This window comes from Oncorhynchus keta, chromosome 9, assembly GCF_023373465.1.
Source record: "Oncorhynchus keta strain PuntledgeMale-10-30-2019 chromosome 9, Oket_V2, whole genome shotgun sequence".
In the NCBI taxonomy this organism is placed as follows: Eukaryota; Metazoa; Chordata; class Actinopteri; order Salmoniformes; family Salmonidae; genus Oncorhynchus; species Oncorhynchus keta.
Genome location: NC_068429.1, coordinates 11,727,404 through 11,754,332, shown reverse-complemented (window position 1 = coordinate 11,754,332; position 26,929 = coordinate 11,727,404). Strand labels below are relative to the sequence as shown.

General features: G+C 42.4%; 1 protein-coding gene across 1 annotated transcript; it reads right to left on the bottom strand.

Annotated features, from left to right (window-relative positions):
* Window positions 1-4,781: 4,781 nt before the first annotated feature.
* Window positions 4,782-13,221, bottom strand: fut10 (fucosyltransferase 10). Its single transcript, XM_035757763.2, is given in 5 exon segments — window positions 4,782-5,299; window positions 5,659-6,494; window positions 11,977-12,117; window positions 12,120-12,255; window positions 12,952-13,221. Coding segments are annotated over 5 exon segments (1,446 nt in total). The 5' UTR covers window positions 13,060-13,221; the 3' UTR covers window positions 4,782-5,074.
* Window positions 13,222-26,929: the final 13,708 nt, after the last annotated feature.

The following is a 26,929-nucleotide window of genomic DNA, read 5'->3' as shown; positions in this document are numbered from 1 at the left end:
ATATCAAGAAGCTGCTTTAACAGCACGGTCATTACACAGGTGCGCCTTGTGCTTGAGACAATAAAAGGCCACTCTAAAATGTGCAGTTTTGTCACACAACACAATGCCACAGATGTCTCAAGTTTTAAGGGAAATTGTATGCTGACTGCAGGAATGTCCAACAGAGCTGTTGCCAGATAATTTCATGTTGATTTCTCTTTCATAAGCAGCCTCCAATTTATAGAATTCGGCAGTACATTCCAACTGGCCTTACAACCGCAGTCCACATGTATGGTGTTGTGTGGGCGAGCGGTTTGCTGATGTCAACGTTGTGAACAGAGTGCCCCATGATGGCGGTGGTGGTATGGTATGGGCAGGCAGGTAGTTTGCCCCCAGTGATGCATTGTGCAGACCATACCACCCTCTGGAGAGCCTTGCGGTTGAGATTGGTGCAGTTGCCGTACCAGGCGTGGACACAGCCCGACAGGATGCTCTCAATTGTGGATCTGTAAAAGTTTGTGAGGTTTTTAGGTAACAAGCCACATTTCTTCAGCCTCCTGAGGTTGAAGAGGCGCTGTTACACCTTCTTCACCACACTGTCTGTGTGGGTGGACCTTTTCAGTTTGTCAGTGATGTGTACGACGGGGAATTTAAAACTTTCTACCTTCTCCACTGCTGTGCCGTTGATGTGGATAGGGGGTGCTCCCTCTGCTGTTTTGTTTTTTTAACATTGAATGAGAGGTTGTTTTCCTGACACCACACTCGAGTGCCCTCACCTCCTCCCTGTAGACTGTCTCGTCATCGTTGGTAATCAAGCCCACTACTGTTGTGTCGTCTGCAAACTTGATGATTGAGTTTTAGGTGTGCCTGGCCACGCAGTCATGGGTGAACAGGGAGTACAGGAGGGGGCTGAGCACCCACCCTTGTGCCCAGTGTTGAGGATCAGCAAAGTGGAGATGTTGTTTCCTACCCTCATCACCTGGGGGCGGCCCGTCAGAAAGTCCAGGACACAATTACACAAGGTGGGGTTGAGACCCAGGGCCTCAAGCTTAATGATAAGTTTGGAGGGTACTATGGTGTTGAATGCTGAGCTGTAGTCAATGAACAGCATTCTTACATAGGTATTCCTAATGTCCAGATGGGATAGGGCAGTGTGCAGTGTGATGACGATTAAATCGTCTGTGGACGTATTGGGGCGGTATGCAAATTGAATTGGGTCTAGGGTGGCAGGTAAGGTGGAGGTGTTAGGAAGTGCTATTTCTTATGTTAATGACCAGCATACTGCTATTGCATTGTTATGACTGAGACAACACATAGCAACATATTCTCACAGTAAAGGATGTGGGGCCCCCTACAGGATAACTCACGCACACACACCCATAACTGCTAGGCCAGCGCACACACCAAATTTCCCCCTTTAGCTGAACATTGTGTGATGGCGGGATTCTAGAGTGACGGACGGCCCAGCTGAGCCAATGCAAGAAGACTACCTCCAGTGTGAACCAATCCGAAGAATCGAACTTCCAGGATCAACCTACTTTCTGTTTTGTATAAATTGTATTGTAACGGTTCACTCTTTCTCTTTTTCCTGCTGTTCTGTGCGAGCGAATGGGAGAGCCGTATTTACGTGTACCAGATATTCTCACTCTGAATAAACTGTCGCTTGTCGTACAATTTTAACACCTTGTCTGAATCGATCCTTAACCGGCTCACCCTTCTAATATCCTTTTATCAACAGAACTGATATGATCCTTGAAGCGCTTTATGGTGACAGAAGTGAGTGCAACGTGGCGATCGTCATTTAGTTTAGTTATCTTTGCCTTCTTGGGTACAGGGACAATGGTGGCCATCTTGAAGCATGTGGGGACAGCAGACTGGGATAGGGAGAGATTGAATATGTCCGTAAACACACCAGCCAGCTGGTCTGCGCATGCTCTGAAGACGCGGCTAGGGATGCCATCAGCCTTGCAAGGGATAACACGTTTAAATGTCTTACTCACGTCGGCCACAGAGAAGGAGAGGGGGAGCCCGCAGTCCTTGGTAGCGGGCTGCGTCTGTGGCACTGTATTATCCTCAAAGCAGGCAAAGAAGGTGTTTAGTTTGTCCGGAAGCAAGACATTTTTGATGTCGTGGCTGGTTTTCTTTTTGTAGTCCGTGATTTCCTGTAGACCCTGCCACATACGTCTCGTATCTGAGCCGTTGTATTGTGACTCCACTTTCTCCCGATACCGACATTTTGCTTATTTGATTACCTTGGGGAGGGAATAACTACTGTTTGTATTTGGTCATATTCCCAGTCATCTTTCTATGGTTAAATGCGGTGTTTCGCGCAAATAATAATATAATAATAATAATAATATAATATATGCCATTTAGCAGACGCTTTTATCCAAAGCGACTTACAGTCATGTGTGCATACATTCTACGTATGGGTGGTCCCGGGAATCGAACCCACTACCCTGGCATTACAAGCGCCATGCTCTACCAACTGAGCTACAGAAGGACCACAAATGCCGCCATCTATCCATGGTTTCTGGTTAGGGTAGGTTAATAGTCACATTATCGCCAATGCACTTCCTTACAAACTCACTCACCGAATCATTGTATAATTCGATGTTATTCTCTGAGGCTGCCCGGAACATTTCCCAGTCCGCGTGTTCAAAACAATCTTGAAGCCGATTCGTCAAACCAGAGTTGAATAGTTCTTGTCACGGGCACATCCTGTTTGAGTTTCTGCCTATAGGACAGTAGTAGCAAAATGGAGTCGTGGTCGGATTTACCGAAGGGAGGGCGGGGGAGGGCCTTGTATGCATCACGGAAGAGTAGCAGTGATCCAGTGTATTGCCAGCACGAGTGCTACAATCAATATGCTGGTAGAATTTAGGTAGCCTTGTTCTCAAATTTCCACAGCTACAATAAATGCAGCCTCAGTATATATGTCATCCAGTTTGCATTGAGTCCAGTGAAGTTCCTTGAGGGCAGTCGTGGTATTGGCTTGAGGGTGGAATATACACGGCTGTGATAATCACCAATGAGAATTCTCTTGGGAGATAATATGGTCGTCATTTGATTGTAGGGAATTCTAGGTCAGGTGAACAAAAGGACTTGAGTTCCTGTATGTTGTTACAATTACACCATGAGCCGTTAATCATGAAGCATACACCCCTGTCATTCTTCCCAGAGAGTTGTTTATTTCTGTGGGCGCGATGCATGAAGAATCCCAGTGGCTGTACTGACTCCGACAACATATCCCGAGAGAGCCATGTTTCCGTGAAACAGAGAATTTTTACAATCTCTGATGTCTCTCTGGAAAGCAATCCTTGCCCTAATTATGTCTACCTTGTTGTCTAGAGACTGGACATTGGCAAGTAATATAATCGCAAGCGGTGGGTGGTGTGCACGCCTATGAAGTCAGACCAGGAGGCTGCTCCATCTACCTCTTCTGTGGCGACGTTGTTTTGGGTCGGCCTCTGGGATTAGATCCATTGTCCTGGAAGGTCATATTCCTGGTCGAAATGTTGGTAAATTGACGTCACTCTGATATCTTGGCTGTATGTATTAACATTTTCTGGGCTAACAATGTAAGAAATAATCGGCGCCATCAGTCGGCGCCATCTTGCTAATGCTACGGACAACAAACACAATAGCATTTTATCGATGGCAATATGAATGCACAGAGATACCATGAAGAGATCCTGAGGCCCATTGTCGTGCCATTCATCTGCCTCCATCACCTCATGTTTCAACATGATAATGCATGGCCCAATGCCGCAAGGATCTGTGCACAATTCCTGGAAGCTAAAAATGTCCCAGTTCTTCCATGGCCTGCATACTCAGACATGTCACCCATTGAGGATACTCTGGATCGCTGTGTACAACAGCGTGTTCCAGTTCCCTCCAATAACCAGCAACACAATCAGCAACACCGTAACGTAACAAAATGTGGAAAAAGTCAAGGGGTCTGAATACTTTCCGTAGACACTGTATGCAATGGAGATGTCACGCTGCATGAGGCAAATGGTGGTCACACCATATACTGACTGGTTTTCTGATCTACCTTTTTTAAGGTATTTTTGCTCAATATAGAACATGGAAAGTAAATGTGTTCTTATGACCGTTTTAATAGAGTAAAAAAAATGCAATACGGGCCTCCCGGGTGGCGCAGTGGTTAAGGGCGCTGTACTGCAGCGCCAGCTGTGCCATCAGAGTCCCTGGGTTCGCGCCCAGGCTCTGTCGTAACTGGCCGCGACCGGGAGGTCCGTGGGGCGACGCACAATTGGCCTAGCGTCGTCCGGGTGAGGGAGGGCTTGGTCGGTAGGGATGTCCTTGTCTCATCGCGCACCAGCGACTCCTGTGGCGGGCCGGGCGCAGTGAACGCTAACCAAGGTTGCCAGGTACACAGTGTTTCCTCCGGCACATTGGTGCGGCTGGTTTCCTGGTTGGATGTGCGCTATGTTAAGAAGCAGTACGGCTGGTTGGGTTGTGTATCGGAGGACGCATGACTTTCAACCTTCGTCTCTCCTGAGCCCGTACGGGAGTTGTAGCGATGAGACAAGATAGTAGCTACTACAACAATTGGATACCACGAAATTTTGGTGAAAAAAGGTGTAAAAATGTTTTAAAAAAAGATATTAAAAAAGATATTAAAAAAATAATGCAAAGTTAACGTTAAAAAACATAATAAAAACAAGATAAAAGCTGTATGGTAATTCCTGAATGTGACAGAGGTGTAGACTCCTGAAGGAATTTGGTTTAAGGAAGATTAAGGTAGGTTTCGTTAGAAAGACCAGACATTCTCTCACTTTTAGAATCAATCACATTTTTTTATTTTTTGGTCGTCAAAACTATGGTTGATTTCAATAGCTATACAGCAAGCTTTTGAAATATTAAAGATATGAAATATATTGATCAAAGGTTATTGTGTGATTGTCATGTTCAACCATTAGTCATCATATGTGGACCATTGTCATTTTCATAGTGCTTCTGAACTTTGACACACCACCACCAAAGCACTGGGTGGCCATATAAAAATTATACAGTATCACAACAAGGGTCTTTTCTATGTGAATTATAGTGTTTTAGTAGTAATAGGGTTTTAGTCAGTGAATACTTCCTTCCAGTACTGCTCCACAGTGAAATTCTTGTTCCTCTCAGCCAAGTGACGCAATGCCCTAGCCTCTTTCTTTGACTGCTCGTAACTGGCCGTCCAAATCCCTCGCAAAGATGTCCGCTTTCTAGGGCCTGAAGCAAAGTCAAATACCCTCGGAAGTGGACACTTTAGGTGGTTTCCCTCTGCTTGCCAGGTTTTAGGAACAAGGCCCTGTTTGGGAAGCAGAAATGTTACTATATTGGCACACTAGAAAAACACAATACTGGTGCAGGTCTATTTCATACTAGCTTGAATATTATTATTATTAACACAATATTGTGTTACAGTCTTGTAATGTTTATAATTTAAAGCCAAATGTATTTTTTATTGTGTGTATGGACCATGGGATAACTAGCTGTCATGATGGAGTCAGCTAATGGGGATCCAAATTAAGAATCTGTATAATCAACCATTTACAGTCAAACTAATCATATTGTCAAAACCATTGACACACCAAGTAAATTGTAGTCAAAAGGAATTGGCAACCTTATCATCAGATGTCACAAATAAAACAGTTCAGTTCTTGTTACCTTTTTCTGTCTGTCGATGTTCTCCCACACCCTGCTGCACACCATGCACTCAAACACATCTATGTAGTTCTCCTGTGTCAGATCCTGGACACCCCATGGGCGTTCCTTCAGCTCCTTTACCAACTCCAGGTTGGAGACGTCACGCTTCAACTTCCACTCCAGATAAGTGGCATACTCCTCGTCGTCCTCATCTAGTCTCTTCAGATACAGAGCCAGTTTTTCAGGGGGCTCATCTGGGTCGACTACCACCGCACTACTGTTGCTCGGCAGCCATTGCCGAACATTGGGAGCACCGTAATACACAGGAACCACCCCAAGCTTGAGAGGCCTCCATAGTTTCTCGGTGATGTAGTCGTCACAGACGGCGTTCTCAAAGGCCAGAATGAATTTGTACTGGGCCAGGATCTGGTAAAAGGCCTGCTCCTCCATGGCAATCGAGTCCCTCAGATGGGAAGGCAGGTCTTTGTTGTGGAGGCATTGTCCATAGGAATCAACCCTGATGTGCTTCATTAACTCACTCACATAGGCATCCCGGTCCGACGGAGGGTCGCAGTCTGACTGGACGTACACCACCGGGGCTAGTGTTTTCCTCAGCTCGTTCTTCTGGTTGAGGGACACCAGGTAGGTCTGGGAGGTCAGGACCTCCAGGTTCTCCAGGTACTGGGAGGTGAGGGGCAGCTGGGAGTGCTGGCTGAAGGTGGCCGTGTGGTTAAAGAGGGTGATGACGGGCTCGTGGAAGAGCTTGTAGTTGTTTTTGGGCGACTCCTCGTGAAACAAGGCCCACTGGTGGTGCTCTCTCCTCGGCAGAGGAAGACTCTCGATGTTGAAATCGGTGCCTGGTTTGATTCAAGAAGGTTGGAAAGGGGAGACATTAGTATAGAGTTTATATGTCTTGAATGTGAAAGGTCAGCACATCGAATGCAATGCTGACCATTTTGCTTATTACATAAGTAATACGTAGAGTAGATTAACATAAAATATGTTTTATATTCTTCCATGTCTAAGATGACAGACATATTACTCTGGGATCTGAACAATGATGAAGTAACAGTTGTATGTCTTTCTGGCTTGCAGTGTGTATAATAGGAGATGCCAGGTATTTTGTTGTCATCAGAAATGTTCAAATCAATGTGTCTCGGATATCTTCTTAAATCGGGTGCACTTCTGTCCTTCTGTCCTTCTTCTAGGCTGTCGATATATATAGGAAATCCTCAATGAGAAGGTTATTATCAAATCATTCTATTCTTCACAGACCTTACCGTGAAATGCTTACTTACAAGCCCTTAACCAATAATACAGTTCACGAAATAGAGTAAGAAAATATTTACTAAATAAACTAAAGTAAAACATGAAATAAGGCTATATACAGGGGGTAGGGGTAAAGTGACTATGAATGTAGGTGGGGGGGGGGGGTCAATGTAAATAGTCTGGGTGGCCATTTGATGAATTGTTCAGCAGTCTAATGGCTTGGGGGTAGAAGCTGTTAAGGAGCAGCTGTTAATATACTCTAATAAGACATACAGTAGGGCAAAAAAGTATTTAATCAGCCACCAATTGTGCAAGTTCTCCCACTTAAAAAGATGAGAGAGGCCTGTAATTTTCATCATAGGTACACTTCAACTATGACAGACAAAATGAGAAAAAAAATCCAGAGAATCACATTGTAGGATTTTTTATTAATTCATTAGCAAATTATGGTGGAAAATAAGTATTTGGTCACCTACAAACAAGCGGTTAAATATTTTAGTTTTTAAATAAAATTCCCCAGAGACCAAGCCCAAATCTCCGTAATTTGCGTGAAGATGGAAATACAGAGGGTGGAGGTCTGGGTGCTTTGTGAGAATTGGTTGGCGAATGAATTATTAGCCAACGTACAATCATTGGAAAACAAACTGGATGATCTACGATTAAGACTAAGGGGACATTAAAACTGTAATACCTTGTGTTTCACAGAGACTTGGCTGAACGACGATGTGGATAATACAGAGCTGTCTGGCTTCTCCGTGTTTCGGCAGGACAGAGCAGCTACGTCTGATAAGATGTGTCTATTTGTCAACAACAGCTTGTGCGCGATGTCTAACATTAAGGAAGTCTCAAGGTACTAGTCGCCTGAGGTAGAGTACCTCATGATAAGCTGTAGACCACAATATCTATATTATTCATAGCCATCTATTTACCACCACAAACCGATGCTGGCGCTAAGACCACTCATGGTGGCCGGGTACTTTAATGCAGGTAAACAAATCAGTTTTACCTAATTTCTACCAGCATGTAACATGTTCAACCAGGGGGAAAAAATGACTCTAGACCACCTTCACTCCATACACAGAGATGCATACAAAGCTCTCCGTTGCCCTCCATTTGGCACATCTGACCATAATTCGATTCTCCTGATTCCTGCTTACAAGAAGGAAGTACCAGTGACTCACTCAATAAGGAAGTGGTCAGATGAAGCAGATGATACACTACAGGACTGTTTGGCAAGCACAGACAGGAATATGTTCAGGGATTCATCCTGAATTGAGGATTATACCACCTCAGTCACCGGGTTTATCAATAAGTGCATTGATGACATTTCCCAACCAAAAGCTATGGATTACAGGCAACGTCCGTACCGAGCTAAAGGCTAGAGCTAAGATTGAAAGGCTAGAGGACTAAGATTGAACCCTACTACACCGGCTCTGACGCTCGTCGGATGTGGCAGGGCTTGCAAACTATTACGGACTACGAAGGGAAACCCAGACGGCGAGCTGCCCAGTGATGCGAGCCTACCAGACGAGCTAAATGCCACATCACGCTCTCCATAGCTGATGTGAGAAAGACCTTTAAACAGGTCAACATTTACAAAGCTGCGGGGCCAGATGGATTACCAGGATGTGTACTCCGAGCATGCGCAGACCAACTGGCAAGTACCTTCACTGACATTTTCAACCTCTCCCTGTTTCAAACAGACCACCATAGTTCCTGTGCCCAAAAAAGCGAAGGTAACCTGCCTAAATTATTACGTCGGTAGCCATGAAGTGCTTTGAAAGGCTGGTCATGGCTCACATCCATCATGCCAGAAACCCTAGACGCACTCCAATTCGCATACCGCCCCAACAGATACACAGATGACCCAATCTCAATTGCACTCCACTCTGCCTTTTCCCACCTGGACAAAAGGATGTGTGAGAATGTGAGAATGCTATTCATTGACTACAGCTCAGCATTCAACACCATTGTGCCCACCAAGATCATCACTAAGCTAAGGACTCTGGGATTAAACACCTCCCTCTGCAACTGGATCCTGGACTTCCTGATGTGCCGCCCCTAGGTGGTAAGGGTAAACAACAACACATCTGCCATCCTGATCCTCAACACTTGGGCACCTCAGGGGTGCGTGCTTAGTCCCCTCCTGTACTCCCTGTTCACCCATAACTGCATGGCCAAGCACGACTCCAACACCAGTTCGCTGATGACACAATAGTGGTAGGCCTGATCACTGACAACGATGAGACCGCCTATAGGGAAGAGGTCAGAGACCTGACAGTGTGGTGCCAGGACAACAACCTCTCAATGTGAGCAAGACAAAGGAGCTGATCGTGGACTATTGGAAAAGGAGGGCCGAACATAGACGGGACTGAAGTGAAGTGGGTCGAAAGTTTCAAGTTCCTTGGTGTCCACATCACCAAAAAACTATCATGGTCAAAACACACCAAGACAGTTGTGAAGAGGCCACGACAACACCTTTTCCCCCTCAGGAGACTGAAAATATTTGGGATGGGTCCCCAGATCCTCAAAAAGTTGCACCATCGAGAGCATCCTGACCGGTTGCATCACCGCCAGGTATGGCAACTGCTGAACAACTAAACTAATCAAATGGCGCAACAAAGGGTAGTGCGTACGGCCCAGTACATTTATTTTTTATTTTTTATTTTACCTTTATTTAACTAGGCAAGTCAGTTAAGAACAAATTCTTATTTTCAATGACGGCCTAGGAACAGTGGGTTAACATTCAGGGGCAGAACGACAGATTTGTACCTTGTCAGCTCGGGGGTTTGAACTTGCAACCTTCTGGTTACTAGTCCAACGCTCTAACCACTACCCTGCCGCCCCACATCACTGGGGCCAAGCTTCCTGACATCCAGGACCTATATACTAGGCGGTGTCAGAGGAAGGCCTACATATTTTTCCAAAACTCCATTCACCCAAGTCATAGACTGTTCTCTCTGCTACCGCACAGCAAGCGGTACCAGAGTGCCAAGTCTTGGACCAAAAGGCTCCTAAAACAGCTTCTATCCCCAAGCCATAAGACTGCTGAACCACTAAACTAATCAAATGGCCACTGGGACTATTTACATTGACCCCCCCTTTTGTTTTGACACTGCTGCTACTCGCTGTTTATTATCTATGCATAGTCACGTTACAAATTACCTTGACCAACTTGTACCCCTGCATATTGACTCAGTACCGGTACGCCTCGTTACTGTTATGTAAATGTATTGTGTTACTTTTTGATTGATGAGATATTTTTTACTTTAGTTTATTTAGTAAATATTTTATTATTATTGATTATATATTTAATATTTTTAAGTATATTTCTGGAACTGGTTAAGGGCTTATAAGTAAGAATTTCACAGTAAGGTCTGTTGTATTCGAATCATGTTGTATTCAAATCATGTGACAAATAACATTTTATTTGATAAGTTCATTGGAGTTAACTGTACCTCAGAAATTGCAGCCCAAATAAGTAACAGACACATCTCAACATGAACTGTTTATAGGAGACTGGCCATGGTCGAATTGCTGCAAACAAACCACTACTAAAGGACAACAATAAGAAGATACTTGCTTGGGCCAAGAAACACGAGCAATGGACATTATACCTGTGGAAATCTGTCCTTTGCTCTGATAAATCCAAATTGGAGATTTTTGGTTCCAATGTCTTTGTGAGACGCAGAGTAGATTAACAGATTATCGCTGTATGTGTGGTTCCCACCATGAAGCATGGAGGAGGTGGTGTGATGGTGCCTTGCTGGTGACACTGTCTGTGATTTATTTAGAATTCAAGGCACACTTAACCAGCATGGCTACCACAGAATTATGTAGCGAACGCCATCCCATCTGGTTTGCCAATAATTTGTTTTTCAACAGGACAATGACCCAAATCACACCTCCAGGCTGTGTAAAGGCTATTTGACCAAGAAGGAGAGTGATGGAGTACAGCATCAGATGACCTGGCCTCCACAATCACCCGACCGCAAACCCAATTGAGATGGTTTGGGATGAGTTGAACCGCAGAGTGAAGGAAAAGCAGCCAACAAGTCTCTCAAGACTGTTGGAAAAGCATTCGTCATGAAGCTGGTTGGGAGAATGACAATAGTGTGCAAAGCTGTCAAAGGGTGGCTACTTTAAAAGATCTCAAATATAAAATATATTTCAATTTGTTTAACACTTTTTTGGTTACTACATGATTCTATATGTGTTATTTCATAGCTTTGACGTCTTCACTATTATTCTACAATGTAGAAAATAGTACAAAAAAGAAAAACCCTTGAATGAGTAGGTGTGTTCAAACTTTTGATTGGTCCTGTATATCGGAAATCCTCAATGAGAAGGTTAATATTACTGTAATAATAAGCATATGGATGTACACAATGCAAATGGATACATATAACTCTATAGTTCACTCTAAGAAAATTATGGTTAGAACCAAGGTAAGAACCAAATGTGATTCTGAACATACATTAAACTGCATTGCAATTCCATCAAGAGTTTTTAATGCTATACACATAAGGCAGGCCTAAAGGATATGCAACTATTATCTATCACCAATCACTGTTTCACAATAAGGTGCTCTAGGGTAAACTGTTTACTTGGAAACAGTTGAACCAACAGTTACTTACAGCTGCAATACCAGGGCCTTCTCTTCAGCTTGGACCCACACAACAATGGCTCCCTCTAGTGTACATTTGATTATGTTTACTCAAATCAAAAAACCCGGTTCCATCCTGACTGTCCCATATGACATCAATTGAAGAATCAGAGGATGCTAATGGTATAACAAACCATCCATGTAGATGATTACACCACAATAAAGATGGCCGAATCAGTTTTCACTTGCCTGTAACAATGTACTACATCTTGTCCTCCTTCAAGCCTCTTGTCAACTAGGCTAAGTATCATGAAAACAAACAATTCATCTATATCAAACACCATACCAAGTTAAGATAATGATTTACACTTAACTTCAGGAACTATACAGGCCCATACATTGTACATTTTTTAATTTTCAGATGTTCCTATAGTTTCAACAAATTAATAAAAAATAAGTCTCACCATAGAAAAGGAATGCCTGTGTAGATGGGTGAGAGTAGAGGGTCCTGTTGATGGTGAAGAAGCACTTGTTTGTCCCACACTCTCCAAGTCGGCCAATCTCTCCTGTTAGTGGGGACCACCATACAATGTAAGGGTACTGGCCCTCTGGACCCCCAGGGAGGTTCTCTCACTGGCCAACAGTCCGCTGCCATGTAAACGATGTCTCCAGCCTGACTCGTGTAGGTCCCTTGGAGGGAGGATGTGTACTGTCCTTTCAAACTGACCAAGCTCCACCACCACCTATGCAAAGACAGAAAATATATATAGTATCTTTTGGGAAATGTAGACCACCTTTTTGACACCACACTGTTTAGGAAGTATATGGATTTTGAATGATTCCGGTTGTGGTCATTTTCATGAAGATGTGCAATGCATGCAATAACATGAACCTCAGCATAAACACACACATGCAGCCTGACAGTAAAACCCCACAAAAGTATGATGATAATACATACAATAATGCATGTATAGCTAAATTAATGAGTTTAAAATACCGATAGACATCTAATTCCATGCATTCTGGAATATACCAGTTACTGATATGGGATTGAGATGGTTAACCAGGTGGGAAAAGATAAGGAAATACCAGAGGTGAAAGAGATTCTAGTTTTCATCCCAGTATTAGTCAGATAGACCAAACAGACCTAGGAACAGAGATTGGGGATGGAATATATTGCGTTTCTGCCTGCAAACAAAAGATATTAATCAACACAACTCTCTATATGCAAATGTATGCGTGCAAAGCGTTTGTTATTATATATAGTGCCACGTTCTTGAAGACGCAATGTAAGCACTCCTAGAGCTCTGGAGAAAAATGGATACATTTCACAACGGTGGAAACCATTGGCGTGAAAAGGTCACTACTGTCGTGTACAACTGACAGTGTTTCTGTTCGACCTCGATACTTTTCGTTCATGTCACTGTAACGATAAATACCTGCAGAGTAATCAGAAGGAAAAGTACAGCTGATAGGCAGAGGAAGAAACCAAAAAGTTTCCTCAAAGAAACTATTGAAAGTCTTGCCATCTCTCGACTATTGAGCATCACGGAAGGAAAAACTACTTGCTAAAACTCATATTCAAATGTCCCCCTGTTCAGTGGCGTCTCTAAAAATTATTTAAAATAGTTTAATTGTATTGTTAATAGTGAATAGCTTGTTTTGAAGTAGCGGAGATGCACGCGGCCATTTTCCATATTTGTGTTGACAATGAGGGGATTCGATTATCTGTCCTGGGTTATCAACGGTTTGAAAAATGATAGCATTCGTTTTGGAACCAGGCTGCCTCCTGGGTGTGAGCCAGGTGCCCAGTTCAAAGTCCACTCGAGAAATCGGCTCAAAACAAAAGTAATGTAGCCTAGGCTATATTAGGCATGTTGAATAATGAGTAGGAATCTGTGTTTTCACATTCAAAAATTATTGCTTTAAAAAAATGCTTTATCTGCCTTCCCAATGAAAACTAGTTTGAACATTCTACCATATATTTCACAGAAAATATATATTGTATGCTTCTGGAAGATGTACCATGCTGCCTTGTTGACAACCTACCGAGCGGTGCAGATTACTGTTGCATTTGAGGATGGGCGCTCCTCCCTCGCCGCTTTTGGCCGCTCACATCACGGGCCATATACCGGTGCACCGCGGCTCAGGTTCATAAAGCTCCCTCAGCAGCTTCAGAAACATCAGGGGAGGTCCCAAATCTCATTGGTTATTGTACCCTTCCATCAATCAGAGACATCCTAGGAGTCTGATATGCTTGTGCAACGGGCTAAATTAACACATCAACATACATACATGAATATAAATTTGCGTGAAATAGTACAAATACATTAAATGAGGCTTATAAGTCATTTTACATAAAAGTATCTTTATTGATCAATCTATGCTTTTGGGGGGTGAGGACAAATACATAACTCGGATGTATGATAGGGCCTACTATGAAATGTTGGTAAAAATCCTTAAAAATTACATTCAGTTGTATTACAGTAGTTATATTGCACTACTTTCCGGGTGCAAGCTGTTGTTTTTCAGCCTAAACATTTGCTCCAGTGCCCATGTTAAGGATGCCACAATGCCTGCTTAGCTAGTACCGCTTCCCCCTGATTCAGCTCATACCACGACTCGAAATCAGGACCTCCTGAAGTGTCCCAACCCATCTCACTATGGAAATGGCCTTCTTGAATGGATCAAGGGGCGACACTTCATGCTGATGAGTCATTTTCACAGATCCAATCTGCTTCACCAATCTATTTGGAGACCTACCTAGTGTCCACTTTAGATTTAATCAGTCCATGTGTGGGTTGGTTCTTTACAAGACCTTCACCTTCTCTTTCACATTTTTTTCTCACTTTATGTAGGCCTTTTGTACATGTGAAATAGTTTTCTTTGTCTGCTCCAGATGTCTCCCTCTTAGAGCCAAAGTATCGCGGAAGAGGAGCGGTAACAGTTTAACGTTTTAACAGCGTTAACATAACAAGTCATTTCCGATCGAGCAAACATATGCATCGTTGACCTTGAATACGGTCTCCGCGACCACGGGAACATTGCCTTTAATTGTCAATGGCACTATAAAGCGGATCTTCAGCTTGGCGGATTGAATAGAGCCCTTTCTCTCCTTTCCTCTATTGAGCTCTAAATCCCAAATCATTTTCTAATAAAACCTTGATAATACGAAACAGGTCCACCTGAAACGTGAGATGAGAAAAATATTGTCCAGAGATCTAGTCTTTATACAGTATAGGTATTTGTTCATGTGTATTCTGTCAAATGTTTGCCTTTACTTAAGAAGAGACTGTAAGAAAATGAGAGGTGTGAGACCACAGATGTAAATAAAGTGAATCAACAAAACAAATGCTGGAAACAGCACAAACCATTTTACACAATCAACAGTTTTCAGCAAATTTACACTCTAATTTTACTCATGGCATGAAATCTGATTGAACTCTAAAATATGTTTGATGTAATGTCTTCCACTTAACAGTAACAGAATGGGAGGGGTAATTGACATCCTTTTTTTCTGTATCCTAACTGATCTTTTCACCTAAATATTCTTCCCAGTATCCTAACTGACCTCTTCACTTGTTTATTTATATCTGTCCAGTGTCCTAGCTGACCTCTTCACCTCTTAATTTAAACTACATGACCAAAGGTATGTGGACACCTGCTCGTGGAACATCTCATTCCATAATCATGGGCATTAATATGGAGTTGGTCACCCCTTTAGGTGCCATAACAGCCTCCACTCTTCTGGGAAGGCTTTCCATTGGATGTTGAAACATTGCTGTGTGGACTTGCTTCCATTCAGCCACAGGAGCTTTAGTGAGGTCGGGCACTAATGTTGGGCGATTAGTCCTCGCCTGCAATCGGAGATCAAATATCTCCCAAAGGTGTTCATTGGGGTTGAGGTCAGGGCTCTGGCCAGTCAAGTTCTTCCGCACTGATCTTGACAAACCATTTCTGTATGGACCTCGCTTTATGCACGGGTACATTGTCATGCTAAAACAGGAAAGGGCCTTCCCCAAACTGTTGCCACAATGTTGGAAGCACAGAATCATCGAGAATGTCATTGTATTCTGGAGCATTAAGATTTCCCCTCACTGGATCTAAGGGGCCTAGCCCAAACATGAAAAACAGCCCCAGACCAATATTCCTTCTCCTTTACAGTGGGCACTATGCATTAGGGCAGGTAGCGTTCTCCTGGCATCCGCCAAACCCAGGTTTGTCTGTCGGACTGCCAGATGGTGAAGCGTGATTCATCACTCCAGCAAGTTTTACACCACTCCAGACAACGCTTGGCATTGCGCATGGTGATCTTAGACTTGTGTATGGCTAAACGGCCATGGAAACACATTTCATGAAGCTCCCGACGAACAGTTATTGTGTTGACATTGCTTCCAGAGGCAGTTTGGAACTCAGTAGTGAGTGTTACAACCGAGGACAGATGAATTTTACGCGCTACGCCGGTTCAATACTCAGCAGTCCCGTTCTATGAGCTTGTGTGGCCTACAACTTCGCGGCTGAGCCGTTGTTGCTCCACTTAACTTAATTTCCACTTAACAATAACAGCACTTACAGTTGACCGGGGCAGCTCTAGCAGGGCAGAAATGTAACTAACTGACTTGTTGGAAAGGTGGCATCTTATGACGGTGCTACGTTGAAAGTCACTGAGCTATTCAGTAAGGCCATTCTACTGCCAATGTTTGTCTATAGAAATTGCATGACTGTGTGCTGGATTGTATACACCTATCAGCAACGGGTGAAGCTGAAAGAGCCGATCCACTAATTTGAAGGGGTGTCCACATACTTTGTATATATAGAGCACAGTGCATTTGGAAAGTATTCAGACCCCTTAACTTTTTCCACATTTTGCTACGTTATAGATTTATTTTAAAATTGATTAAATACCCCCCACCCCCTCAATATACACGCAATACCCCATAATGACAAAGGAAAACTGTTTTTTTTTAACAAATTTATAATAGTGAAGACATCAACCTCTTCAATAACACACACGGAATCATGTAGTAACCAAAAATGTGTTTATTTTAGATTTTAGATTCTTCAAAGTAGCCACTCTTTGCCTTGATGACAGCTTTGCACACTCTTGGCATTCTCTCAACCAGCTTTGTGAGGTAGTCACCTGGAATACATTTCAATTAACAGGTGTGCCTTCTTAAAAGTTCATTTGTGGAATTTCTTTCCTTCTTAATACGTTTGAGCCAATCAGTTATGTTGTGACAAGGTAGGGGTGATAAACAGATGACGGCCCTATTTGGTTAAATACCAAGTCCATATTATGGCAAGAATAGCTCCAATAAGCAAAGAGAAATGACAATCCATCATTACTTTTAGACATGAAGGTCAGCCAGAACGGAACATTTCCAGAAGTTTGAAAGTTTCTTCAAGGGTAGTCGCAGAAACCATCAAGCACTATGATGAAACTGTCTCTCATGAGGACCGCCACGGGAAAGGAAGACCCAGAGTTACCTCTGCTGCAGAGGATAAGTTCATTAGAGTTACCAGCCTCAGAAATGGCAGCCTAAATAAATGCTTCACAGAGTTCAAGTAACAGACACATTTCAACATCAACTGTTCAGAGGAGACTGTGTGAATCAGGCCTTCATGGTCAAATTGCTGCAAAGAAATCACTACTAAAGGACAACAATAAGAACAATCTGTCCTTTGCTCTGATGAGCCCAAATTGGAGATTTTTGGCTCTGACCATCGTGTCTTTGTGAGAGGCAGAGTAAGTGATTGAATGATCTCTACATGTGTGGTTCCCACCATGACGCATGGAGGAGGAGGTGTGATGGTGTGGGGGTGCTTTGCTGGTGACACCTTCAGTGATTTAGGCATACTTAACCATCATAGCAACTACAGCATTCTTCAGCAAACCGTCTGGTTTGCGCTTAATTTGTTTTTCAACAGGACAATGACCCACACCTCCAGGCTGTATAAGGGCTATTTGGCCAAGAAGGAGAGTGATGGAGTGCAGCATCAGATGACTTGGCCTCCAAAATATCCCAACCGTAAGAAATGGTTTGGGATGAGTTGGAATGCAGAGTGATGGAAAAGCAACCAACTAGTGCTCAGTATGTGTGGGAACTCCTTCAAGGAAAAGCATTCCTCATGAAGTTGGTTGAGAGAATGCCAAGAGTGTGCAAAGCTGTCAGCAAGGCAAAGGGTGGCTACTTTGAAAAATCTAAAATATATTTTGATTTGTTTAACACTGTTTTGGTTACTACATGATTCTATGTGTTATTTCATAGTTTTGATGTCTTCACTCTTATTCTACAATGTAGAAAATTATAAAAAGAAAGAAAACCTGTTTGAATGAGTAGGTGTGTCCAAACATTTGACTGGTACTGTTTATATATGTGAACAGTTGAAGTCCGAATATTACATACACTTAGGTGGGAGTCATTAAAACTAGTTTACATACACTTAGGTTGGAGTCAATAAAACTAGTTTACATACACTTAGGTTGGAGTCAATAAAACTAGTTTACATACACTTAGGTTGGAGTCATTAAAACTAGTTTACATACACTTAGGTTGGAGTCATTAAAACTAGTTTACATACACTTAGGTTGGAGTCATTAAAACTAGTTTACATACACTTAGGTTGGAGTCATTAAAACTAGTTTACATACACTTAGGTGGGAGTCATTAAAACTAGTTTACATACACTTAGGTTGGAGTCAATAAAACTAGTTTACATACACTTAGGTTGGAGTCAATAAAACTAGTTTACATACACTTAGGTTGGAGTCATTAAAACTAGTTTACATACACTTAGGTTGGAGTCATTAAAACTAGTTTACATACACTTAGGTTGGAGTCATTAAAACTAGTTTACATACACTTAGGTTGGAGTCATTAAAACTAGTTTACATACACTTAGGTTGGAGTCATTAAAACTAGTTTACATACACTTAGGTTGGAGTCATTAAAACTAGTTTACATACACTTAGGTTGGAGTCATTAAAACTAGTTTACATACACTTAGGTTGGAGTCATTAAAACTAGTTTACATACACTTAGGTTGGAGTCATTAAAACTAGTTTCTACCACTCCACAATTTTTTTGTTGACAAACTATAGTCTTGGCAAGTCGGTTAGGACATCTACTTTGTGCATGACACAAGTCATTTTTCCAACAATTGCTTACAGACAGATTATTTCACTTATAGTTCACTGTATCACAATTCCAGTGGGTCAGAATTTTACATACACTATGTTGACTGTGCCTTTAAACAGCTTGGAAATTTCCAGAAAATTATGTCATGGCTTTAGAAGTTTCTGATAGGCTAATTGACATTATTTGAGTCATTTGGAGGTGTACCTGTGGATGTAGTTCAAGGCTTACCTTAAAACTCAGTGCCTCTTTGCTTGACATCATGGGAAAATCAAAAGATATCAGCCAAGACTTCAGAAAAAAAATTGTAGACGTCCACAAGTCTGGTTCATCCTTGGGAGCAATTTCCAAACGCCTGAAGGTACCACGTTCATCTGTACAAACAATAGTATGCAAGTTTAAACACCATGGGACCACTCAGCCGTCATACCGCTCAGGAAGGAGACGCGTTCTGCCTCCTAGAGATGAACATACTTTGGTGCGAAAAGTGCAAATCAATCCCAGAACAACAGCATAGGACCTTGTGAAGATGCTGGAGGAAACAGGTACAAAAGTATCTACAGTAAAACGAGTCCTATACCGACATAACCTGAAAGGCCGCTCAGCAAGGAAGAAGCCCCTGCTCCAAAACCGACATGAAAAAGCAAGACTACGGTTTGCAACTGCACATGGGGACAAAGATCGTAATTTTTGGAGATATGTCCTCTTGTCTGATGAAACAAAAATAGAACTGTTTGGCCATAATGACCATCGTTATGTTTGGAGGAAAAAAGGGGAGGCTTGCAAGTCGAAGAACACCATCCCAACCGTGAAGCACAGGGGTGGCAGCATCATGTTGTGGGGGTGCTTTGTTGCAGGAGGGACTGGTGCACTTCACAAAATAGATGGAGAAATGAGGATGGAAAATTATGTTGATATATTGAAGCAACATCTCAAGACATCAGCTTGTTAAAGCTGATAAAGCTGATAAAGCTTGTTCTCAAATGGGTCTTCCAAATGAACAATGACACCAAGCATACTCCCAAAGTTGTGGCAAAATGGCTTAAGGACATCAAAGTCAAGGTATTGGAGTGGCCATAACAGAATAAATGTGTATGATTAAGGACGCCTACAAACCTGACTCGGTTACAGCAGCTTTGTCAGGAGGAATGGGCTAAAATTCAGCCAACTTATTGTGGGAAGCTTGTGGAAGGCTTCTTGAAACGTTAGACCCAAGTTAAACAATTTAAAGACAATGCTACCAAATACTAATTGAGTGTATGTAATCTTCTGACCCTCTGGTTATGTGATGAAAGAAATAAAAGCTGAAATAAATCATTCTCTACAACTATTCTGACATTTCATATTCTTAAAATAAGTGGTGATCCTAACTGACACAAGACAGGACATTTTTACTGGGATTAAATGTCAGGAATTGTGAAAAACAGAGTTTTAATGTATTTGGCTAAGGTGTATGTGTAAGCTTCCGACTATATATATATATATATATATATATATATATATATATATATATATATATATATATATATGTGTGTGTGTGTGTGTATATGTAAAAATCTGAAATCACAATTACATAAGTATTCAGACCCTTTACTCAGTACTTTGTTGAAGCACCTTTTGCAGCGATTACAGCCTCAAGTCTTCTTGGGTATGATGCTACAAGCTTGGCACACCTTCTCCCATTCGCGTCTGCAGATCCTCTCAAGATCTGTCAGGTTGGATGGGGAGCGTCGCTGCACAGCTCTTTTTAGGTCTCTCCAGAGATGTTCGATGGGGTTAAAGTCCAGGTTCTGGGGCTGGACCACTTAAGGAAATGCAGAGACTTGTCCCCTAGCCACTCCTGCGTTGTCTTGGCTGTGTGCTTAGGGTCGTTGTCCGGTTGGAAGGTGAACCTTCACCCCAGTCTGAGGTCCTGAGCACTCTGGAGTAGGCTTTCATCAAGGATCTCTCTGTACTTTGCTCCATTCATCTTTCCCTCGATCCTGACTAGTCTCCCAGTCCCTGCCGCTGAATAACATCCCCACAGCATGATGCTACCGCCACCATACTTCACCGTAGGGATGGTGCCAGGTTTCCTTCAGATGTGATGCTTGGCATTCAGGCCAAAGAGTTCAATTTTGGTTTCATCAGACCAGAGAATCTTGTTGTTGGTTTGAGTGTCTTTAGGTGCCTTTTGGCAAACTCCAAGCGGGCTCTACCATAAAGGCCTGCCCAGTGTCCTAATTGACCTCTCCACCTCTTTAAAAAAAATATCTGAGTGGGTTGAGTCACTGATGTGATCTTCCTGTCTGGGTTGGCGCCCCGCCTTGGGTTGTGCAGTGGCGGAGATCTTTGTGGGCTATACTCGGCCTTGTCTCAGGATGGTAAGTTGGTGGTTGAAGATATCCCTCTAGTGGTGTGGGGGCTGTGCTTTGGCAAAGTGGGTGGGGTTATATCCTTCCTGTTTGGCCCTGTCCGGGGGTGTCCTCGGATGGGGCCACAGTGTCTCCGTGTCGGGGGGCTCGGGTCAGTTTGTTATATCTGGAGTACTTCTCCTGTCCTATTCGGTGTCCTGTGTGAATTTAAGTGTGCTCTCTCTAATTCTCTCTTTCTCTCTTTCTTTCTCTCTCTCTCTCGGAGGACCTGAGCCCTAAGACCATGCCTCAGGACTACCTGACATGATGACTCCTTGCTGTCCCCAGTCCACCTGGCCGTGCTGCTGCTCCAGTTTCAACTGTTCTGCCTTATTATTATTTGACCATGCTGGTCATTTATGAACATTTGAACATCTTGGCCATGTTCTGTTATAATCTCCACCCGGCACAGCCAGAAGAGGACTGGCCACCCCACATAGCCTGGTTCCTCTCTCGGTTTCTTCCTAGGTTTTGGCGTTTCTAGGGAGTTTTTCCTATTCACCGTGCTTCTACACCTGCAATGCTTGCTGTTTGTGGTTTTAGGCTGGGTTTCTGTACAGCACTTTGAGATATCAGCTGATGTACGAAGGGCTATATAAATACATTTTATTTGATTTTATCTGTCCAGTGTCCTTACTGGCCACTCCACATCTTTTTTAAATAGCTGCCCAGTGTCCTTACTGACCTCTCCATCTATTTATTTAGATCTGCACAGTGCCAGACAATGGGGATGAGACCATCCATACAATTAACTTTAATATATCTGAATCTATATACGTAAGAAAGCCATGACCCTGGATATACAGTCAGAGCAAACAAGAGCATTATTATATAGATTAGTACAATATATAGTCGACAACGTATAAATTATATTACATGACAATCTTCCAGCAATAAGATAGTTATCTTTCACTTCACTCTTGTATTCTGAATATGACCATTAGTTATTGCTGCTGTAGTTGAATTGAATAAAGCATGCCATCACATACATTTTTTCTTATTTGACTTGACACAGCCTGGTCTCATATACTAGACGTAACATAGTAAAAGTAAATCTTGGACAAATGAGTATAATACTTTATGTTTGGTATGGTTACATAAGACAGATGAGTACTTTAGGCAAAAATTTAAGTAGGGTGGTTGGTCGGGGTGGAGGGGTAGGCGTATGACGTGAACGTCTAGCAAGCCAAAGGTTGCGAGTTCAAATCTCAACACGGACAACTTTAGCATTTTAGCTAATTATTAACTTTTCAAGTACTTACTACTTTTTATCTACTTTGCAACTACTTAGCATGTTAGCTAACCATTCCCCTAACCCTAACCTTAACTGTTTAACCTGACTCCTAAATTTAACCTTAACCCTAATCCCTAGCCTAGCTAATGTTAGCCAGCTAGCTAACATTAGTCACCTTGCTAGAATTCGTAACGTCAGACATTTAGCAAATCTGTAACATATAGTGATTTAGAAAATGTGCAGCATATTTTACATTTTGCAAATTCGTAACATACAATATGAATTGTAATTTGTAACATACCATATAAAATGGGTGATGGCTATGCACAAATTAATACATATCATACAAAATGTAACATCTCATACTAAATGGCGTGTTCTCCGATTCACATACAGAATAATACAAAATGATCTGAGACCAGGTTGAAGGACAGAAAGACCAAAATGCGTACACCAAATTGGGCGCATTTTTTAAAACCTTCAGTCTTTTCAGAGGGAAATAAACTACATCACCCTGATAAGTTAGACTGAGGACAAATGGTTACGAGCTCGAGGCAAAAGTGTGAGACAGCTCGCCTATCTGCCAATTTTTAAAAGCATAGTTAAGAGTTATGGAGGCCTGACACTGCTATGAGAATAAAGTACATTTGAATGGGCCTACATGAACATGTGATGTAAAAGGATTAGCCCAGAGCTCACTCTGATAACTTTAGTAAAACTTGTAAAAGGGAACTTTTGGCAAATTGCATTTTAAGTTGTGAACATGTCTTGCTGTTGGCTGACAGTAGCATTTGTGAATGGAATGAATAGCTGTTCGGAGCCGGTTCTTTTCGGTGAATGAATCCGATAAGCATGAAAAGACTGAGAGAAAAGACTGAAATGCCCTTCACTAGTAAAGGTCATCGACACAGAAGACGAGTCAGGAATTTAACTTTTAAAGGCCATCAACATAGAAGACAACAAGGCAGGAAATTCACTAGTAAAGGTCATCGACACAGAAGACAACAAGGCAGGAAATTCACTATAAAAGGTCATCAACATAGAAGACGAGGCAGGAAATTCCCTAGGAAAGGTCATCAACACAGAAAACAACGAGGCAGGAAATTCACTAGTAAAGGTCATCAACACACAAGACGAGGCAGGAAATCCACTAGTAAAGGTTATCGACATAGAAGACAACAAGGCAGGAAATTCACTAGTAAAGGTTATCGACATAGAAGACAACAAGGCAGGAAATTCACTAGTAAAGGTTATCAACACAGAAGACAACGAGACAGGAAATTCACTAGTAAAGGTCATCAACACAGAAGACAACGAGGCAGGAAATTCACTAGTAAAGGTCATCAACATAGAAGACAACGAGGCAGGAAATTCGCTAGTAAAGGTCATCAACATAGAAGACGAGGCAGGAAATTCACTAGTAAAGGTCATCAACATAGAAGACGAGGCAGGAAATTCACTAGTAAAGGTCATCAACATAGAAGACAACGAGGCAGGAAATTCACCAGGAAAGGTCATCAACACAGAAAACAACGAGGCAGGAAATTCACTAGTAAAGGTCATCAACATAGAAGACGAGGCAGGAAATTCACTAGTAAAGGTCATCAACATAGAAGACAACGAGGCAGGAAATTCGCTAGTAAAGGTCATCAACATAGAAGACGAGGCAGGAAATTCACTAGTAAAGGTCATCAACATAGAAGACAACGAGGCAGGAAATTCACCAGGAAAGGTCATCAACACAGAAAACAACGAGGCAGGAAATTCACTAGTAAAGGTCATCAACATAGAAGACGAGGCAGGAAATTCACTAGTAAAGGTCATCGACATAGAAGACAACGAGGCAGGAAATTGATAAGAGGAGACAGACTATTTGTCTTTGATATTTATTTGATATGATTAATAATATTAAGATCTGCTTAGAGTGCTGGATGTGTTTGTGTGTGTTAGAGTTCTCATCGGGCTTGAAAATTTGAGCCATCGGGGCTTGAACTGAAGCCTAAGCCCAGGCCCGGTCCAACATCACTGAAATCTAAGCTCAAACCTGAAAAAAAAGCCAAATTTCATTCATTTAAATAGGTGTTGAGAACAATGCAGCAGAGGCGGACAGCAGTGAAATGTGAGGAGATGAGGAGACAGCCCTTGTCTCAGAAAAGCGAGGAGATAGGAAAACTCGCCAAATATTGGAATAAAGTAGGCAATGTATAAAATTGTTGCTTATTAGACTACTGAAAGTCATATTTGTATTTGTATTTATTATGGATCTCCATTGCCAAGGCAGTAGCTACTCTTCCTGGGGTCCAGCAGAATTAAGGCAGTTTATACAATTTAAAAACATTACAATACATTCACAGATTTCACAACACACTGTGTGCCCTGAGGCCCCTACTCCACCACTTTCACATATTTACAGTAATAAATCCATGTGTATGTGTGTGTGTGTGTGTGTGTGTGTGTGTGTGTGTGTAGTGCGTATGTTATCGTGTGTGTGTGTATGTGTGTGTCTGTGCCTATGTTTGTGTTGCTTCTCAGTCCCCGCTCTAACATAAGGTGTTTTTTATCTGTTTTTTTAATCTAATTTTACTGCTTGCGTCAGTTACTTGATGTGGAATAGAGTTCCATGTAGTCATGTCTCTATGTAGTACTGTGGAATAGAGTTCCATGTAGTCATGTCTCTATGTAGTACTGTGGAATAGAGTTCCATGTAGTCATGTCTCTATGTAGTACTGTGCGCCTCTCGTCTGAAGAAACCTCTTGTGGCATGTCTTGTGGGGTATGCATGGGTGTGAGAGCTGTGCACCAGTAGTTTAGACAGACAGCTGGGTGCATTCAACATGTCAAAAAATGTATGTCAATACCTCTCACAAACACAAGTAGTGATGAAGTTCATCTCTCCTCCACTTTGAGCCAGGAGAGATTGACATGAATACTATTAATATCAGCTGCCTGTGTAAATCCAAGGGCCAGCCGTGCTGTCCTGTTCTGAGCCAATTGCAATTGGAGTCCAATTGCAAGAGTCCTTTTTCTGTGGCATCTGAGCACACGGCTGAACAGTAGTTAAGGTGCGACAAAACTAGAGCCTGTAGGACCTGCCTTGTAGTTATTATGTGGCTTTATTATGAACAGACTTCTCCCCATTTTAGCTACTATCAATCAAATGTATTTATAAAGCCCTTTTTACATCAGCCGATGTCACAAAGTGCTATACAGAAACCCAGCCTAAAACCCCAAACAGCAAGCAATGCAGATGTAGAGCACCGTGGCTAGGAAAAACTCCTTAGAAAGGCCAGAATCGAGGAAGAAACCGAGAGAGGAACCAGTCTCTGAGGGGTGGCCAGTCCTCTTCTGGCTGTGCCGGGTGGAGATTATAACAGAACATGGCCATGATGTTCAAACGTTCATAGATGACCTGCATGGTCAGATAATAATAATCATAGAGGTTGTAGAGGGTGCAACAGGTCAGCACTTCAGGAGTAAATGTCAGTTGGCCTTTCATCGCCATTCATTCAGAGTTAGAGACAGCAGGTGCGGTAGAGAGAGGGTCCAAAACAGCAGGTCCGGGACAAGGTAGCAACATCCAGTGAACAGGTCAGGGTTCCATAGCCGCAGGCAGAACAGTTGAAACTGGAGCAGCAGCATGACCAGGTGGACTGGGGGCAGCAAGGAGTCATCAGGCCAGGTAGTCCTGAAGCATGGTCCAGCCCTAGGAGGGAAGAGAGAGAGAAAGAGAGAGAGAAAAAAAGAGAAAGAGAAAGATAATTAGAGGGAGCATACTTCAATTCACACAGGACACCGGATGAGACAGGAGAAATACTAACAGACTGACCCTAGCCCCACGACACATAAACTACTGCAGCATAAGTACTGGAGGCTGAGACAGGAGGAGTTGGGAGACACTGTGGCCCTGTCTGACGATACCTCCGGACAGGGCCAAACAGACAGAATATAACCCCACCAACTTTGCCAAAGCACAGCCCCCACACCACACACTTTCTAGTAGGCTTAAATTGAAGATGTGGCAAGTAGGAGTAGCAATATCGTGCCTGCTATTATTCTCAGTCGTTTTTCATCCAGATTGTCAGACACCGGTTGATAGACAACAATCATTTATTCACCTCTTCTACACCGACTTTACAGAATTCAAAAGTACAATTATTTTCTTAAAAAATTTGGTCCGATATACTTGGATGTGTAGTGTAAGCATTTGTTTCTGGCATGTCATCCCTAAGTTTGCTTATCTTGAAAAAAGTAATTTAAGTAGTTGGCGATATCAGTGGGCTTTGTGATAAATGAGCTTCTGATTCAATGAATGATGGAGGCGAGTTGGCTTTGTTTCCCCAAAATGTAATTGAAGGTGTAATTGAAGGTGTAATTGAAGGTGCCCCAAAGCTTTTTCCAATCATTCTTTATATAATTGATCTTTGTTTCATAGTGTAGTTTATTTTTATTTAGTTTAGTCACATGATTTCTAAATTTGCAGTACGTTTGCCAATCAGTTGGGCTGCCAGTCTTATTTGCCATACCTTTTGCCTCATCCCTCTCAACCATTTTTCAATTCCTCAACATTCCAAGGGGATTAAACGGTTTTTACTTGGGTGCTGCTTATTAGTAACTGGAATGAGCAATTTCATAAATGTGTCAAGTGCAGCGTCTG